Raw genomic sequence first — 17,216 nt, 5'->3', positions numbered from 1 at the left:
AAGCCTTAGAAAATTTCAATTGTGTTGGTTTGTTTGAATGGTTAAATATTTCTTCATGCCTTAGAAATATTTTCACAATTTGGCCGAAGGTCAAGAAGTCTTGGCTTGTTTCTATGTTTTTTTTCTATTTACTCATAACAGCCCCTATGTTGGTATAAGGCTTGGCTCAAGTGTCAGCCTTATGCCAAGGTAAAATGCTAAGTAAATGTTTTAATTGGTCAATTTGTTCAAGTCAAAATATGAACGTGGCCGAACCAAGAACAAACTTATAAGTTTGTGGATCGTGTTGTGGCTGGACGTCAAGTCGTCCGAGCCACGATGTGTTCTGTGGACAATGAATCCGAACGTAGTTGTAATGGCCAGAAGGCCAAGCTAAGTGATCGAAGTCAAATAATTCAATCTAATAAGAAAGAACATTAATGCTACGGAAAGAGGTGGGACTTCTTATTAAGTAAAAAGTTGACCGAAATCGGTATAAAATTTTTCTAAGTAAGAAACTGATAGTGGCCGAGATAGACTCAAACCGGATTGAAACTTCAAAGGTATGCTTTCCTGAGGTTTATAACATTCCAGGGGTTCTCAATCTGCCGTCCGTCTTTATCTTCCAACTTGTAGGAGCCATTGCCTACCTCATTGACCACCCTATAGGGACCTTCCCAATTGGGTTTGAATTTTGTTTTCTGACTGGCTCGGATAACCTTCCTCCAGGCCCAGTCGTCGGTCCTGAACTTTTTGAGCCGTACATTCCGATTGTAGCCCCGAGCAACCTCCTGCTGATAGCTGGCTAGCTTGAGTTGGGCATCGTCCCTCTTTTCTTCGGCGAGGACAAGCTCGGTAGCCACCACTTCATCATTAGTTTGTGGATCGAATGTTTCAGTACGTAGGGTTGGGAACCTAAATTCGAGTGGAATAACAGCCCCCATGCCAAAGGCCATTGCAAAGGGAGTTTGGCTAGTAGAGCGTCTTGGGGTGGAGTGGTAAGCCCAGAGAACCCGAGACAGTTCCTCGGCCCATCTTCCTCATTTGGAATCAAGCCGACACTTGATGCCAGCACATACTATCTTGTTTGTGGCTTCCGCCTAGCCGTTGCCCTGGGGGTAGGATGGGGTGGAATTAAAAAATCGAATTCCGAACTCAGCACAAAATCTGGTTAGCTTTTTGCCGACGAATTGGGAGCCATTGTCCGAAACAATTGCATAAGGTACTCCGAACCTCGTTACAATGTTCCTACAAACGAATCACCGAATGTCTGCTTCGGTCGTCATGACAAGGGGCTCGGCCTCAACCCATTTTGAGAAATAATCAGTTGCGGTTATCAAAAGCTTGAAACCCCCGGGGGCAGTGGGTAGTTTGCCAACTATATCTAAGCCCCATTGAGCAAAAGTCCAAGGACTAGTGATTGGTTTGAAGGCTTGAGCAGGCTACTTTGGAATAGGAGAAAAAATTTGGCAAGGCTTGCACTTCTTGACCACTTCTTCACAATCCTTTTTCATTCCCTTCCAAAAGTAGCCCTGGCTTAGAGCTCGTTGACATAAGGAACAGCCACCAGGATGACAACCACAGCTTCCAGAGTGAAGCTCGGTCAAAATTGTAGGGACTTCGATGGGATGGATGACTCGAAGATAAGGCTCTGTAAAGCTTTTCCTGTTGAGTTAGTCGTTCTTAGAGATCCAGTAGTGGGCTGCGTTGCTTCATACACGGTGGGCCTCTTTTTTATCTGAGGGGAGTGTCTCATTCTTGATAAAGGCGACTATCTCATCCATCTAGCTTGGGCCAAGGGTGATGCTGAGGATTTCTTTTGGAGCTTCAAAGCTTGGCTCGGAAATTTCACCGAGACTGATGTTTCGATATTCCGAGGCCTTGCTTGCCGAAGCTAGACTTGCGATAGCATCGGCGTGGGCATTGTTTTCACGATTAATTTGCTCTATTTGGAATCCCTTGAACTGTCGAATCAATTATAGAGTTGTTGCCTAGTATTTGAGCATACGAGGGTCCCGAGATTCATAATCTCTCGTCACTTGGTTAATGATCAATTGAGAATCATAAAAGACGTACAGGTCTTCAACTTGTAGACGTGCGGCTGCTTGGAGTCCAGCGAGTAGTGCTTCGTACTCAGCCTCATTGTTTGTGGCCGGGAAGTTGATTGTGATAGCACTCTCGTGGAGCACACCACATGGGGTTAAAAGGATGACCCCTGCTCCTGCACCGTTGTTGTTTGATGCTCCATCAACATGTAGCTTCCAGACGTCTCCATTGAATAGGTTCCATGTTTCCCGAGCCTTGTGCTACTCCAGCACCCCATAGTCAAGCCGAACCAAAACTTCTTCGCCAGGACTTCCAGGGGTGAACTCGACAATAAAGTCTGCTAGTACATGGGCCTTGATTACGGTCTGAGGTTCAAAATGAATATCAAAGTTTACCAATTCAACTGCCCATTAAGAGACTCGGTTTGATAGATCGGCCTTCCTTAGGAGATTCTTTAGTGGGAACTCTGTGAGGACAATAATGGGATGCTCCTAAAAGTAAGGGAGTCGTTTTGAGCCGCTGTGACCAATGCAAGAAGAAACTTCTCCAAAGGTAAATATCTTGTTTGAGCTGGGAGTAACATTCGGCTAGTGAAATAAATGAGATGGTCCTCGGGGGCTTCCCATCTGACAAGTGCCGAGCTAACAGCATGTGGAGAAACAACCAAATAGAGGTACAGTGTTTCAAAGGGCTTTGGTTTGACGAGGAGCGGAGCCGAACCCAGATAAGATTTCAGCTCAGTGAGGGCTGCGTCGCATTCTTCTGTCCATTTGAAACTTCGTCGGCTTTGCTTCTTCAAGGTTTGGAAGAAAATATGGCATTTATCCGATCAGCGGCTAATGAACCTGTTAAGTGCTGCGGCCATTCCTGTCAGTTTCTAAATTTCCCGAGGAGTCGATGGTGCCTTTAACTGCTGAATGGCCGAAATTTGATTCGGATCCGCTTCGATGCCCCGCCGAGTGACAAGGTAACCAAGAAATTTTTCTGAGCCGACACAAAAAGCACATTTCTTGGCATTGAGTCGTAACTTGAACTTCTTCAGTATTGCAAAGACTTCGGCAAGATGGGCAAGGTGATTTTCGGCTTTTAGACTCTTGACGACCATGTCGTCAATATAGGCCTCCATGATTTCACCAATGAGCAGGCCGAATAAAAGGTAGACCATCTGTTGAAAAGTGGCTCCAGCATTCTTGAGACCGAACGGCATAACAAGATAGCAAAAAAGACCTCTAGGGGTGATGAAAGTTATTTTTTCCATGTCGTTTGGATCCATGGCAATTTGGTGATACCCTCGGTAAGCATCCATGAAACTGAGTCGAGCATGACCTGCTGTTGCATCGACCAACTGATCAATCTTTGGGAGGGGGAGGCAATCTTTTGGACAAGTGTCATTTAAATTGGTGTAGTCCACACAGACCTTCCATTTTCCATTTTTCTTCTTTACCATCACAGGGTTTGCAAGCCAAATGGGGTATTGCACTTCTTTAATAGCACCCGCTTCGAGGAGCTTGTCCACTTCTTCGTTTACTGCTTCGACATGAATGGCTGTCGATCGTCGAGGCTTTTGAATCACCAGTTTCACAGACTTAGAAACATTGAGTGAGTGCTGGATGAACTTTGGGTCGATACTTGGCATGTCGTACGGCATCCAAGCGAAGACTTCGATGTTATTTTTCAAGAATTGAACCATTTCTTCACGCTCGTCTTCCCGCAAACCTGAACCGAGCATGAAATAACGTGATGCATCTTCATTGATTGGGATTTTTACTAGATCTTCGACTGACTTTTGCTCGACTGGAGACCCGACATCATCGAGGACCGGCTTGTCCTGGACTTCAACCCAATGTACTCTCCTGGAGCTTGGAGTCTTTCCGATGGCTGAAACATAGCATTGTGTGGCCTATAACTGATCTCCTAATAGATCTTCCTGTCGGCCGTGTGCGCCGATGTATCGAACCACCTGGTGGTAGGTTGAGGTGATGACTTTTAGAGAATGGAGCCAGTTTCGGCCAAGGATTGTATTGTAGGGGCTCGAGGCGTCAACAACGACGAACTCCATGTTAGAGATGATCGAGCTTGTGACAACGGGAAAAGTAATCCTGCCGAGCGGCTAGACAGGAGTTCAACTGAATCCGATTAAGGGAACCTCGACTGGGAGAAGGGATGCTCTGAGATTTTAAGCTCCTTGAAGAGGGATAAGTACATCACTTCTGCCGAGCTTCCTTGGTCTACAAGCACCCTTTTGACTGAGTGTGTCAAAATTTGTACTGTGACCACCAGAGCGTCGTTATGGGGTGTTTGAATGCATTGGAGATCTCGATCAGTGAACGTGATTGACCAGGGGCGCTCGAGCGTCTTCAGCCGTTTAGAAGCACTGCCAACAGAAAAAATTTGGGTAAATTTCTGAGCCTTGTCAAGTTCTGTACGAAGCTGCTGTGTTGCTTCCTTCGTTACTAGTCCATGGATAACGTTGATGACTCCAACTGGTCGAGGAATAGGGTTTTGCCCACAAGCGTTTGGTTGTTTCCTCGGCATTTTGGTCCAGTCGATATGGTCATTAAGGAGCCCCTGGGCAACCAGGTTCTCCAATAGGGCTTTGTACAGAGCGCAAGCCGTGGTATAATGCCCAAGCTCATTATCGTACGAGCATCTCTTCCGACTGTTATCATTGCCGACTTCGGTGTTAAGTTTCGGTGGGTTCGGCCAAACAAAGAAAGGCTTTTGCTCCAAGGTGCGAAGGAGAAAATAGATTAGTTCCTTGAATACTGTTGTCTCGGTTATATAGTCGTGAGCCTTTGGAGTCTTCTTATTTGCCACCTTGAGTGTATTGACTTGCTTCTTCGGCTGAGATGCAACCACAGGCTTAGGAGCTGGGATTTGAGGAGTGGGGATATGAAGGCTTTGGGGTATGGTGGGAGTTTGTCCCCCTTGGAGTTCTCGCTTGGCAAGGAACTCTTCGTATGAACAAAACTGTTCGACCGTCCTCATTAGCTCGTTCATTCCATGAGGTGCCCAAATTGCCAACTCGTCCAGAATTTTGCTTCCTATTTCCAATCCATTCTTGAAGTTTCTTGCTGCCCAGTACTAATCAATGCCAGGTATCTCATTAAACAACTGCCAGTATCACTCGGCATACTTCCGAAGCGTCTCTCCTGGTCTTTTCTTCATCTGGGCTAAGGCATCCTCTTCCTTTGCCTGCTTGTTACTTATGATGAATCGATAGTTAAAGGCTCGCTCAAGCTCTTTAAAACTATGGATCAACCTTGCTTCAAGCTGATTGAACCACAGCAAACCGAGGTGGCCAAGACTGGAGGAAAAAGCCTTACACATGATGGCGTCATCGTCGGTTACGCAGGAAATGGTACTGCGGTAACTGATGAGGTGGGTGTAAGCCTCGGTCGTGCTAGGATCAAACTTCTGAAACTTCGGGAGGTGTACTCCAGCCTTCGGCAGAGTTGCTTCAATCTTTGCCGAGAAAGGAGACTTGGTCAACTTTTTTAACTGGTACTTGTGGGTTGGCCGAGGAGGACATCCGTCTCGATTGCTCCGAGATTTTTTAGAGGCTCGGTACTCCTTTCTCTGTCATCTCCTCTAGCCAACGTTACGATGCCCTTTCTCTCCTCTCGATGGGAGCTCTTTGCCAATCCTCTTCTAGAAGGTTTTCAGTATATTAGACTCTTCGATGGCTCGGATGATCGTCATGCCGAACGACCACACTTACGTTTTTCTCTCGAGGAGGTTTCCGAGTGTTTTTGGAGTCTATCGTTCGTCCGGCGTAGGTTTTCTCTCGAGGGACATCATCATGTTCTACGTGGTAGCCTTAAGGATCTTTGTCGTTCCTTTGGGGTGTTTGGCTCTTTCGCCGTCCAGATTCGTAAGGAATTAAAGCTTGATCGTTGTCTTAAAATTCTACCATATCATAACTTTGGGAGCCCTGAGGGTGTTCGTCCCCAGCTGATGAGTTTGAATACACAGTGTGGGGGCTTCCTTCTCGTCTTGTTCCTCCGCCTCTGTGTCCCACACTATTGCCGAGACGTTGATGAACCGAGGAACGTTGCTGCTTAAAGCGAGCATTGTCCCCGACTTGGTTGTCCGTCAATAGTGGGTCCAAGCGGTCTGAACTGAGGTTCGATGTGGATCTCTACCCTCAACCAAGGGGGGGCGGTGGTGGTAGGTTTCCTCGCCGACGTCGTCCTTGAGAACCAAAGTGGGAGGCCGCCGAGCGCTCGTTGGCCTTGATTCTTGTGATATCCATCTTCAGAATGGCAACGTCTGCGTTTGTTTGCTCCTGCTGCTGTTCAAGCATCTGGACATAAGCTAGAGCATCCACACTCAATCCAACAGGACGCTGAGCGGTGGTGCTAACGCCAGGGGGAGTAAATCCTGGAGGGTGAGACGGGGAGGCGGTGTTCAAGCCAGTTTCAGAAATAATTTGCAAGGAAAGGTTGAGGGGTGGGAATGGAGGTGGTGCTCTGCCCATTTCGGAGAGTGGGATTCTAGTAGAGATGTGGTGGAGAGGTGTTTAAGGAACAAAAGAAGAAGGGAATAACGGAGGAGCCGCCACGGATCTGAGGAAAAAGGATTCACGTCGGGTCACCAAATTGTGGGGCTGCATTCAAGATGATTCGCTCCTTTGGATCTGAGGTTTGAGATATGCTCTTGGCCTTCTCCTCGCCCTGCAAAATAAAGCACGACTACAGACCACACCGGAGGCTCCCCGGAATGGCCCTCCGGTGCAAGAATCAGTAACTTGCAGAGAGAGAAATGAAGAACCAAGAATTAGAGTTTCAGGGTTGTCTTGTACGTACCTTTTCTAGAAATGCATAATAGGATATTTATAGAGAGCCCCTAGCTTGGTCTCCAAGATTGCACCAATGCTCAACACGCGTCGGCTGATGTCACCCTTGCGTCACATTTAGGGTTTTGTAACCGTTTGTAGGATGAGCTGGCACCTTCACATGCCCCTATCCTTATCTTGATAACCGCTCGGATGACGTCACGAACGTCACCACAGCCAAGGTTGTTGTTCCCATGCGGATGAGCTAGAGTGATGGCCACGCTCGTTCGGGACCGAGTGTGGTGTGCGACCATCAGAGGGTCTCTGACCGAACATGTATCCCGTCCGTAAGGGTAAAATGACTTGGACTAAATTGGTCCACTGGATCACGTTCGGGATGGCACGAGCCATTTCACTCGGCCTGCTACAGTGTGTGATTGGGTATGTGAATGGGCTATTGAAGAGGCTAACCCAATAGCTCCTTTGGCCCAACTTTTTCGTGACAGAAGTCAGTTCCTAAAGAGCAATCTAATCAGTGTACGGAAGCTGGTCAGTTCCTAAAGAGCAATCTAATCAGTGTACTCTGTAAGCCAACTCAAGTCTCGTTTGGTTAAATAAGTCAATTGGCTCTCTTTTTTGTTCTTATTCAAATTTTTTTCGTATTTGTTTGTTTTTCGTCAATTTTTTGAAAATTATTGCATCGTCATGATGAGAGAAATCTAAAAAGTAAAAAATAATGATCGAAATCTATTTTTTTTTAAATAAAGACGAAAAAATTGGATTACTAGCTTATTTTTGCCTTTATTCAAAAAAATTAGGTTTCGATCGTAATTTTTTTTATTTTTTAGATTTCTCTTGTCATGACGATGCAATAATCTTCAAAAAATTGACGAAAAATTAACAAATACAAAAAAAAATTAAATAAAGACAAAATAATAAGCCAATTAACTTATTTAACCAAACGGGACCTCAATAAAGATTCAAAAAAGCCCCTATCCGAACCCCAATACTCTTTTAGTGGAGTAGTATTTATTTTATGAATGCCTCAACGTTGTTTTGCATGATTTCTAGAAGTTTCCCGTAACGTGATTTGGCTGACTGATCATTGTCAACTACAATTTTACGTGCATTTTCAACAACTTATATCTCTCGACGTATATTGCCAAAAATATGCAATATGAATCTTGTTTGATAGATCTCAATTTTTTCTATGAGACATTGATTTCAAAAACATTAGACATAATATATGTCAAGAGACATAAGTCGTTGAAAATGCACACAAAACCGTAGTTGACAATTAAATAGGGATGGAGGGAGTAGTAGTTTTGGAATAAGGAAAATTCTAAAATCAGCCCAACGGACTGACATTAATAAGTGTGTGAATATGTATTAAATGGTGTAAAATGTACACAGAAATATGTGTTTTCCTTATCTTCTAATGTACTTATTGTCAGTCCACTGGACTGACAATAGCAAGACCGCTGTTTTACTTGTCTTTAAATCTCTTCGTCTAATTTTGTTTGTTGAGTTTTTGACTTTTCCTTATTCCAAATTGTTTGTTCATTTTGATAAGTTCAAGAATAAATTCATATGAAAATACCCATTAACCTTATCTCTTGATTTGATATTACATTTTGAATTGGAGCACATTTTTGGAAAGCTCAAGTTTAACAATCATATTCCTTCCCCAAATTGAACAGACAAGAATACGTAAAAAAATATTTTTTGTGGGCTTGTTCCTTGGTCACGCCCAAACGGAATGTGTGGGCTTGGTCCAACCTATCTGTGCTGCTCATTCAACCCGTTTAACCGTTTGGACTTAGCTCATTAGGGAAACTGGGTTCGGCCCACCACTATAGCCCATCAACTTCTCGCTCAGCCTGCACTAGGCGCGAGGACTTCAAAACCGAACCGCCCTCATAGTAGAAACCGGACCGATTTCATCTGGCCATCCACATGTTTCCTCGTGATTAGCATCTTGACAAGACATCACCTCAGTGACCTGACCGGCTTGCAGCTATACCACGTGTCGCCTCCTCGTTGGTCCATACCACCACCACCTCTTCGTCTCCAGCCTTAACTTTCAAAATCCAATCCTATATATAGGTTGGTAAGAACATGGCAAAAGAATCTAGAAACCTTCTTAAAAAATTAGGTTTCGTTCCAAAAAATTTTTTAAAAAATTAATAATTTATTATTATATTTTTAAATTCAAAAATAATGTAAACGAAAAATAATTTTTTAATTTTTTTTGCATCGTATAAAAGATCTCGATAAGATCTTTCAAATATTGCATATTTTTATATTCCAATAAACTAATAATTTTTGAATTTAAAATTATCTTCTTAAAAAATAAAAATTTTTTTTGACGTTCTGAAATAGGACCTTAGGATCCTTATTGAGTAGTGGTGACATAATCTCCCTTTGATGAGGTGGGAGAACCCCAATTAAAGTAAGGTGTACCCTGCAAGTGTGTGTTGTGTCTATGTACAAGCATTTGTACATGTAATAAAGTTTGTACTCCGTATTTCTTTCGCTGCGTGTGTGCTCATCAATATTAATGTTCCTCCACATCTTGGGCAAGCCGTTGTCAAACTAACTTGTGCACCTTTTTAAAATCATTTTTTCATTAATTGAACAACTTCCCAAGTTTCCATTAAACCAGCCAACCTTCATGAAAATGACTCTTGCCTCCAAATCTAAAGACAAGGAACTTTTTTGAAAATCCAAAAGAGACCACAGTTTCCTTCTCCTCTCTCTTCCTTTAGAGCTCAGTTTGGTTCACGTACTTTGTGGATGAGTTTGTGAAAGTAATTAAAAAGGTAAATGGGAAGAATGAACAAATAATAATCAAGTGATGAAGCTAACTTCGTAGTTTTTTCCTCATGGCCTTTCTTCTTCTTTTTCTTCCTTCCTAGTACCTTTACAAATTTCATTATCTATGTTAGAATAAATAGATTGGAGTATAATAAATAAGATCGTGATCTTGAAATTGTGATTTGATTGTAATTAAGATGATTTTCTTCCATAGTTAATTAGAATGATTTCATTCCATAATTAGACTCCTTCTCCTATATAAATAGAGGGCTCATCGTAAGGTTTCACATATTGAATGCAATAAAACTTCTCTTCATATTTTACAATCCAAATACAATCCCAAGCAATGTTAGCATCTCCAAGTCTCAGCAATACCAAAGGAGTTGTTCTACATACCAAAAATTAAACTATAACAATTCGTCCAAAAACTCAGTTTGACTCACACGTTCATCACATGGAGTCCAGCTGCATCGAACGGCTCCGTAGCATTGCTCTTTTGAGCTTAATTACGAGTATATTGACTGAGATACTCCAATTAGAGCCCCACCAAACAAAAGAAAAAGGCCTCTGAGAGTGTCATGTGCTTGATACTGTTAAACCAGTTAGAATTACGGTGCATGACTACCACCGCCTGCTCAAGCAAAATAGTAGTACTGATCTAGTAACGTGGCTCACATGCATGACATTTCAGGGACCACCTGCAAACACTGTGTACCAACTTTAGTGCGATGAAAAGCTTTTACCCATCTTTTCTCTGAAAGTTCTCCATCTGTTGGTCCAGAAATTCTGTGGTGGGTGGTGTTTCACGGGGGGACCAACTGTGCCAAAAATAGGAATTCATATCTTATATACTCAGATGATTCTATAATCGTGTTCCGGTGCATTTCGAACAGTTTGATAGGGTGAAAATCTTTTTCATAAGATCCTCGCCTGGTCTAACGGCAAAACTTACACCGGAAAAGAGTATAGAAAAATTTGGGTACAAAGGATTTGAGGGGCAAAAGTAGTACCAAAAAGAGAAATAAAAGGAAGAGCTGAGGAGACAAGAAGGGCCATATATATAGCAAGGTTTCTTAAACCTGGGCAACATTTATCCACTCACAAAACCCCAAACACTAGATTAGTGCATTTCTTGCCATCATAACAAGTATACATTCATACAGGCTGATAATTCATAAGCAGAAAACACACTACAACCCACAAGCAAGGTATTCACAAACTCCAATTCTAATAACCTTTCACCGTGTTTCTTTAGTACTACAGCTAGTAGTCTACCACTTTTCAATCCAAAAGAACAAGAACCAACCATTGTAATTTACTTCAGCTGTCTCTTGAGCAAGCTCCAAAAAAAAACTGAGCAACCCCCATTTTCTTCATGTACCCCTTTCGGTGATCGAAGACCGCCAAAAGATTTTAACTTCAAAAAGTAATCAAACCTCACTGTTCAGATTTGAGATCCGACTCCAAGCTTACAATGGTTCCTTCACCTTCTAATGATGACAACAGAAGCTTGCACCCAGGACGCATCTTCTTCACTTCCTCACTGCTATATATGAAGATCTTCTTAACCATCTTACAGAATTCTCTGGGATGAAATTTAAAAACAAAAACTAAATCAAAATAAGAAACTTGGCGTATTTAAAGAGAATTGAGAAAAGTTCAAATTTCATGCTACTCACGGCCATGGATCATCACCCACGAGCATCATATCACCCTCATCATCAGTGTAAACAACTTCCCATTTATTTCTCAGGTGAAGCTCCCCTTTAATCTCAAACATCTTTTCCAGCTCATCAATTAGCAGACCATACCCTTCCAAAGCAGTCAAGTCAACAGCACGACCGACAGCAACCCCTTGCATATGAACCTGGCATATATAACAAGTTACCAACAAACTGGACTCACGATTTATACACTACAAATCACCTGAAGCCAACAAGAAGCTTTGTTTCACCTTTGTACGTGTTCTTGTGGAATTAGTGCAAGCCTGCTTGCTCTGTACCTCTTTCGTTAATCCCTCCGATTGAACTTGCTTTTGTTCCTTTGTGGGTGTCAAAAGGTCTTGATTTTGAGGTGTCCCCGCTTCAGAAACCAAAACTGGTAAGGTACCTTTGGCACCACTAGGCGCAGCATTTGGGCATGGCAGTTCCTTCTCTAGATGAGCAGGACTGTTAGAGTAATTTTTCAGATCAATACCAAATAACCGACAACCAGTAGAAATAGTCTCATATTTTCCCCCCCTCTCCACCTGACCTGGTGTTGCATTAATGAAATGAGAGGCATAATTGGAAATAGATCGAGGGGCTGCTGCATTTTTGTTGTCGCCCATTGTGTTGCCATGCAGATTTAGAGAACCATTCCCAAGTGGAGAAGGAGGCCAGATTCCATCTGCCCATGCCCTTGAGCTACAGCAGCTATTGTTATTAGCGTAACTGTTATGGAGATCTTTCTGATTTGGAGTCCAGACAGCTTGGCTTTCGTTACTTTGGACATCGGTCAAACTACTACCTAAGTGGCTGAATTCTACTGATGTCGCTGGTCTAGGATACCAGAAAGCAGAAGCAACTGAACTGGTAGTATTTTCTACAGTTACAAATGCAAACAAAGAAATACTCAAACTCCGCATTGGTTTACAGTAAAGAAAACCTAGGTAACAGCTGGCGTAACATACCTGCAACAGGAAGATCAATGGGTCGGGGCCTCTTGCTCTTCACTGCTGGTGGCGGAGACAGGTTTACTGGAGCAGAAGCTACGAAGGGTTCTATCTCCCATGGTGAAACCCTCTCTGGCCTTGGTATGGTTGCAGGTTCATCCCATTGGACCTAAACAAAGACATAATAAGGGAAAACAAGTATTAAAAATAAGGAATAAACTAGTTAAGAATCGAAGAAGTTAATCACTACTATTTTGCACCTTCAATGACCGCCACTTAGAGTCTGGCCACTGTCGCGAAATATCCTCAACCCCAATTATAGTGCCCGTGAACCTGACCATAAAGGATGGAGCAGGATTTACAAACTAAGAAGCCAACCCTTCCTATAATCTCTCGTCAAAACATGAAGGGAATAATATGAATACCTTCTCTCAGGAGATTCTTCTCCTTCGAATCTCATCTTGAACCGCTTGCCAACTGAGAACCCATTTTTGACAGCCTCAAGATATTTGTTCAACCCAATGATAAATTGGCTAGTCCTGGTCAGTGGCATCAAGCATAAGAAGAGAAATGCTGCAACATATTGGGCAAATTGACAACCATAAAGAACAAATGGTACAGAGCGAGAGAGGAAGACATTAAACCTTGGTTTGTAGTATACAAGAAAGAGGGTTTGTGTAGTAATGGCATGGGATGCAGTGGCAAGCACTCCTAGATGCATGCTCTGGCTGGATATCACAGATGGTGGCATAGGGCTCTGTTGTCGAGCAAGTCGCCGAACACCAACTCGCAGTTCTCCGTTATCACCTCTGCATCATAGTTGGCCGTTGATGAATTAAAATAAATTATAAAACATAAATAAAGCTACCCCAATGCGGTCATGCCCTAACCTAAACAGTACTCCAACAAGAGGGGGAAAATCGAACATCAAGTACCTCAAGAAAACAAAAGCATCTCCCGCGAGTAATCTCTTGGAAGTCACAAATGTACTCCAGCCAGTTGTAAGCAAATGTCTCCGGGGTTGACCTGATCATCATCAGTTCATGCAAAGGGAGAGATATACAGATTCGCATCTCAGTGCACTATCTATGGTAAATACATGAATCAAACAAATGAAGGCACAAGGTAGACTGCAAGAAGGTGCTGCTTACCTCTGAATATATGTTTAAATCGCCACTCAAACCCATGAAGATCTTTGGCAACCAAATCCTGAGTTGGGGTTTGCTGGTTCATGTCCTGAACAATATGAAAGAGCAATACCAAGGTGAGAATATATGAAATGGTTGGTCGCTTGTCTAATTTACGGAACCAGTAGTTATTCATATTAGGAGATATATCATATATATAACCAAAACCATCATAACAGCACTCATAACAAATAATTTTCCATTTAATTTTCGGATTCCCAATTTCTGGAACAGCTAACTAAATTAATAGTCAGCAATGAACATCAGAGAAATTACCAGTTGAGGTAGGCATTCATTCGCATGCTTCCGAAGAACAGAGAATCCTCCATGGGTGCTTGTATCAGATGCCGTTAGAATCTTACAGAACAAATGATTATTCTGTTTCGGATGCTCATCCGGGCACGGATCAGGACTTGTGGGTACAGTTTGCTAATAACATCGCCAAAAAGCATACACAAAAAAAGCACTTCTTCAAGAACCCAATTTCCCCAATATCAGAGGGCATAAAAAGAAATAATCAGTGTAACAATACAGCACTACTAATTTCTTACATCTGCTTCCGGGTGTAAAGTGATCTGTGCATAGACTTCATCTGTTTCTGGTTCTGCCTATTAGTTTGAATCAGGGAAATTACATTAAAGAAGGCAGAGACAACTTTCTAAAAACAAATTCGAAATTCATAGCTCAAGTACCATTAATAGTATGTTCACAACACGACAAAGAATCTTAGACGGAAGATTAAACTGTGGAATCTGTTGACTAAGTTCTTGATTTGTTGACGCCTGTAACTGCAACAGCAATAGTTTACAGCCCGGATCAGAAGAAAACCAAAGATAGAAAATGAATAGAGGGCGAGTTTTACGCAAGAACAAGACGAATTGATCCACACAAATCATCACACAACAAACAACACAAGATATATATGTTCTTTAGTGTTCCTAAGTTCTCTTATTTGGAGCCTCGGCCCTCGGCCTCCATTACAGCACCTTTGGATTTGGTGATTTCTTCAGAAAATCAAGGGTTATGCTTTCTCACCAAATCTCATCATTTCTTTTGTCAGAAATGCTGAGAAATAAAATCAGTCTTGCATTTACACACATTCCTCATCCTTTCTCACCTATTTATAGAAACACGGGGGTGAGATTCTTCTTCTTTTCTTTTCTTTTCTCACCGAACCCCTCAATCCGAAGGGGCTGTTACAAGAACCTCAAACATGACTCTCAGATTAGTAAACCCCACACGAGAGAGAGAGAGAGAGAATCCATACCTGTTCCATGTGACCTTGTGGGAAGTAGAAAACCCTCTCCCCATGCCTTGGCACATCAACCAGAGGACCAGCACATGCCTTCCATAGCTCCGTGTACAGATCTTCACTCCCCAAACCAATTCATCAAAATTTATATTCCAAAAGAGGAAAAGAAAAACTATTAGCCTCGTTTCTCAGCAACGAAACAGCAGGTTTTAGCACCGGATTTTGGAGGGACAACCTTTTATTTCCCGAAATAATCCATGGAAATTTCAAAGCCATACATAAAAAATTAAAAACCAGAATAGCATCGAACTCTTCCTACCCTTTGGTAGCCGAAAAATTGCGGGAAAAACAGGAGGCAACAAATTCAGTTGCCAAGCGAGAGAGAGAAAATAAATGATTAAAATTATAAAAAAATGGATAAAGAGCCCCCAAAATTACTTTTTTTTTTCTTCCTTAACAGCCCAACAGCAGATTTTACGACCCCATTTTAGAGTGAACAAACTTCAATTCCCCAATAACATCCATTGGAAAATTTTCGAAAACAAAATCAGGAAAGAAAAAAAATTAGCTCCGCAATTTTCTCTCCTTTGAAAAATCTGCAGTTTTTCTTTGAAATCTAAGAAAAACAGCAGATTACAATTTCTCAGTAACCAAGCAGCAGGTTTAATCACCTCATTTTGACTACAAAACCAATTTAAATTGCCCCCAAAACAAAGCAAATCGATGATAGTGCCTTCACCTGTTGTGTGAGAAACTCCGAGATTATCCACTCCCGCCATCAAAACAACCCGAATCGAACCTCCCAGCAGAGAGAGAGAAAGCACGCGCTAGAGAGAGAGACGAATTAATAAGAAAGCTGCAGAGACCCCTGGGAGGAACTTCAACCCACCTCATTCATCATCATCATCATCATCATTATCGTCTTCAATCCAAACAAACAGAACAGATGTGTTAAAAGGCCGTTACGGATTCCCCCTTTAAACACTCGAGCACGGCCTTTTGATTGCTGTAACAGTTTTTATCTCTGTCACTCTCTCTCTCTCTGAAATGCAATAAGTAACTAATGACTTCCAATCGACTTCTCCTCTTTCTCTCTCTTATCCGTTACAAAACCGCTCTCCGAACTTTGTCGCTCCTCGCCAACAAAACAGCCTTTATTCGGCAAAACACCGCTTTTTTCCCCACTTCAACACAGACCCTTTATGAAGCCACCATCACCTGAATCGACGTTACCAAATCCCCTCAACCGCTTTTTTTTTTTCCTCTCTCTCTCTCCCTCTCTCTAAATGCTACTCCTCGCCTACTTCCTATATATTTCTTGTATGTATCTCTCTCCTGAATTTCTCTCTCTCTATATAGGCGTCTATTTCTCTTCCCCCTCTCCCTCTCTCTCTCTAGAGTGGAAATTACCCGGGTTAGTTGGACGCTACTTGGACTTGGGCTGGGGTTGTGGAAGGGGAGCTGCTTGTTGAACTGGACCGTGCAATTTCCGGCACGGGACAATTATAAAATCACCAACAAATACACAAAACACTTTTGATACCAATAATTCCGGTGACACACTCAAATTCACACCTAAACATACACCCACACTCGCATAAGTGATGGATCCTATACATACACTAGAGTGTGTAGTGTGTGTGAGACCCACCACTCATGTGAGTGGTGGGTGTGTTTGGGTGTGATATTAGCACCATTGCTTTCGATACAATAATTTTAGTGACACATTCAAATTCACACCCAATAATTTTACAACTACACATAAATATAAAAACACGCTTACATTATATGCCCAGTCCACACACACTGAATGTGTGTAGAGAGAGAGAGAGGGAGAGTGTGTGTGTGTGTGTGTGTGTGGGGGGGAGGGGGGGGGGGGGGGGGAGGGGGGGGGGATTATGTAGAGAGGTTGTGTAGTATTTACTGCCTCCGTCCCAAATTGTTATCCATGTTTGTGTTTTGAGATTTCACAAAGAATTGTCTATATCACATAATCGATAATGTTTTTTTTTCATTTTGAAATTCTTTTTTAAAAAAATTACTCCCTCCGTCTGTGTTTGTTAATCCACTTTCGATATTCTACCCACCTTTTAAAAATTGTACATTTCTTTTAATACAAATCTATAAAAATATGCAATATGGATCTTATTTGATAGATCTCGATTAGTTCTATTATACAAAATTTTAAAAAATTATACATTTCTTTTAATACAAATATCTAAAAATATGCAATATGAATCTTATTTGATAGATCTCGATTAGTTCCATTATACGAAATTTTTAAAATTATGAAACTCATTAGAAAGTGAAAATATAGACAATTTAAAACAAGGCACGAATATCAAAAATGGACTAACAAACACGGACGGAGTGAGTAATTGAGATCTATCAAGCAAAATTCATATACACAATTTTTGAACGTCTCAAAAAGAAAATAGACACAACATTTTGGGACGAAAGGAGTATGTGTTTGTGTGTTCTTGTAGCAAAAATTGCCACACAGTG

The 17,216-nt window shown here is 42.1% G+C and overlaps 2 protein-coding genes across 2 annotated transcripts; both read right to left on the bottom strand.

The window, feature by feature from the left end:
• Positions 1-4,161: 4,161 nt before the first annotated feature.
• On the bottom strand, positions 4,162-5,159 carry LOC131330925 (uncharacterized). The gene is made up of 2 exons (XM_058364691.1): positions 5,141-5,159; positions 4,162-5,099 (listed from the first exon to the last, which is right to left on the bottom strand). Exons 1-2 carry the CDS (start codon positions 5,157-5,159, stop codon positions 4,162-4,164), a joined length of 957 nt encoding a protein of 318 aa, XP_058220674.1.
• A 5,501-nt stretch (positions 5,160-10,660) lies between these two features.
• Positions 10,661-16,554, bottom strand: LOC131307131 (auxin response factor 9-like). The gene is made up of 14 exons (XM_058333544.1): positions 15,451-16,554; positions 14,727-14,827; positions 14,152-14,247; positions 14,011-14,067; positions 13,736-13,888; positions 13,424-13,508; positions 13,208-13,298; positions 12,917-13,081; positions 12,698-12,811; positions 12,533-12,605; positions 12,291-12,441; positions 11,574-12,202; positions 11,299-11,486; positions 10,661-11,204 (listed from the first exon to the last, which is right to left on the bottom strand). The coding sequence occupies exons 1-14, from the start codon at positions 15,488-15,490 to the stop codon at positions 11,057-11,059; spliced, it is 2,091 nt and encodes a 696-aa protein (XP_058189527.1). The 5' UTR covers positions 15,491-16,554; the 3' UTR covers positions 10,661-11,056.
• Positions 16,555-17,216: the final 662 nt, after the last annotated feature.

This window comes from Rhododendron vialii, chromosome 1a, assembly GCF_030253575.1.
Source record: "Rhododendron vialii isolate Sample 1 chromosome 1a, ASM3025357v1".
Taxonomy (NCBI): Eukaryota; Viridiplantae; Streptophyta; class Magnoliopsida; order Ericales; family Ericaceae; genus Rhododendron; species Rhododendron vialii.
Note: the sequence above shows the minus strand (reverse complement) of the source record. Positions and strands in the feature narration are given on the sequence as shown.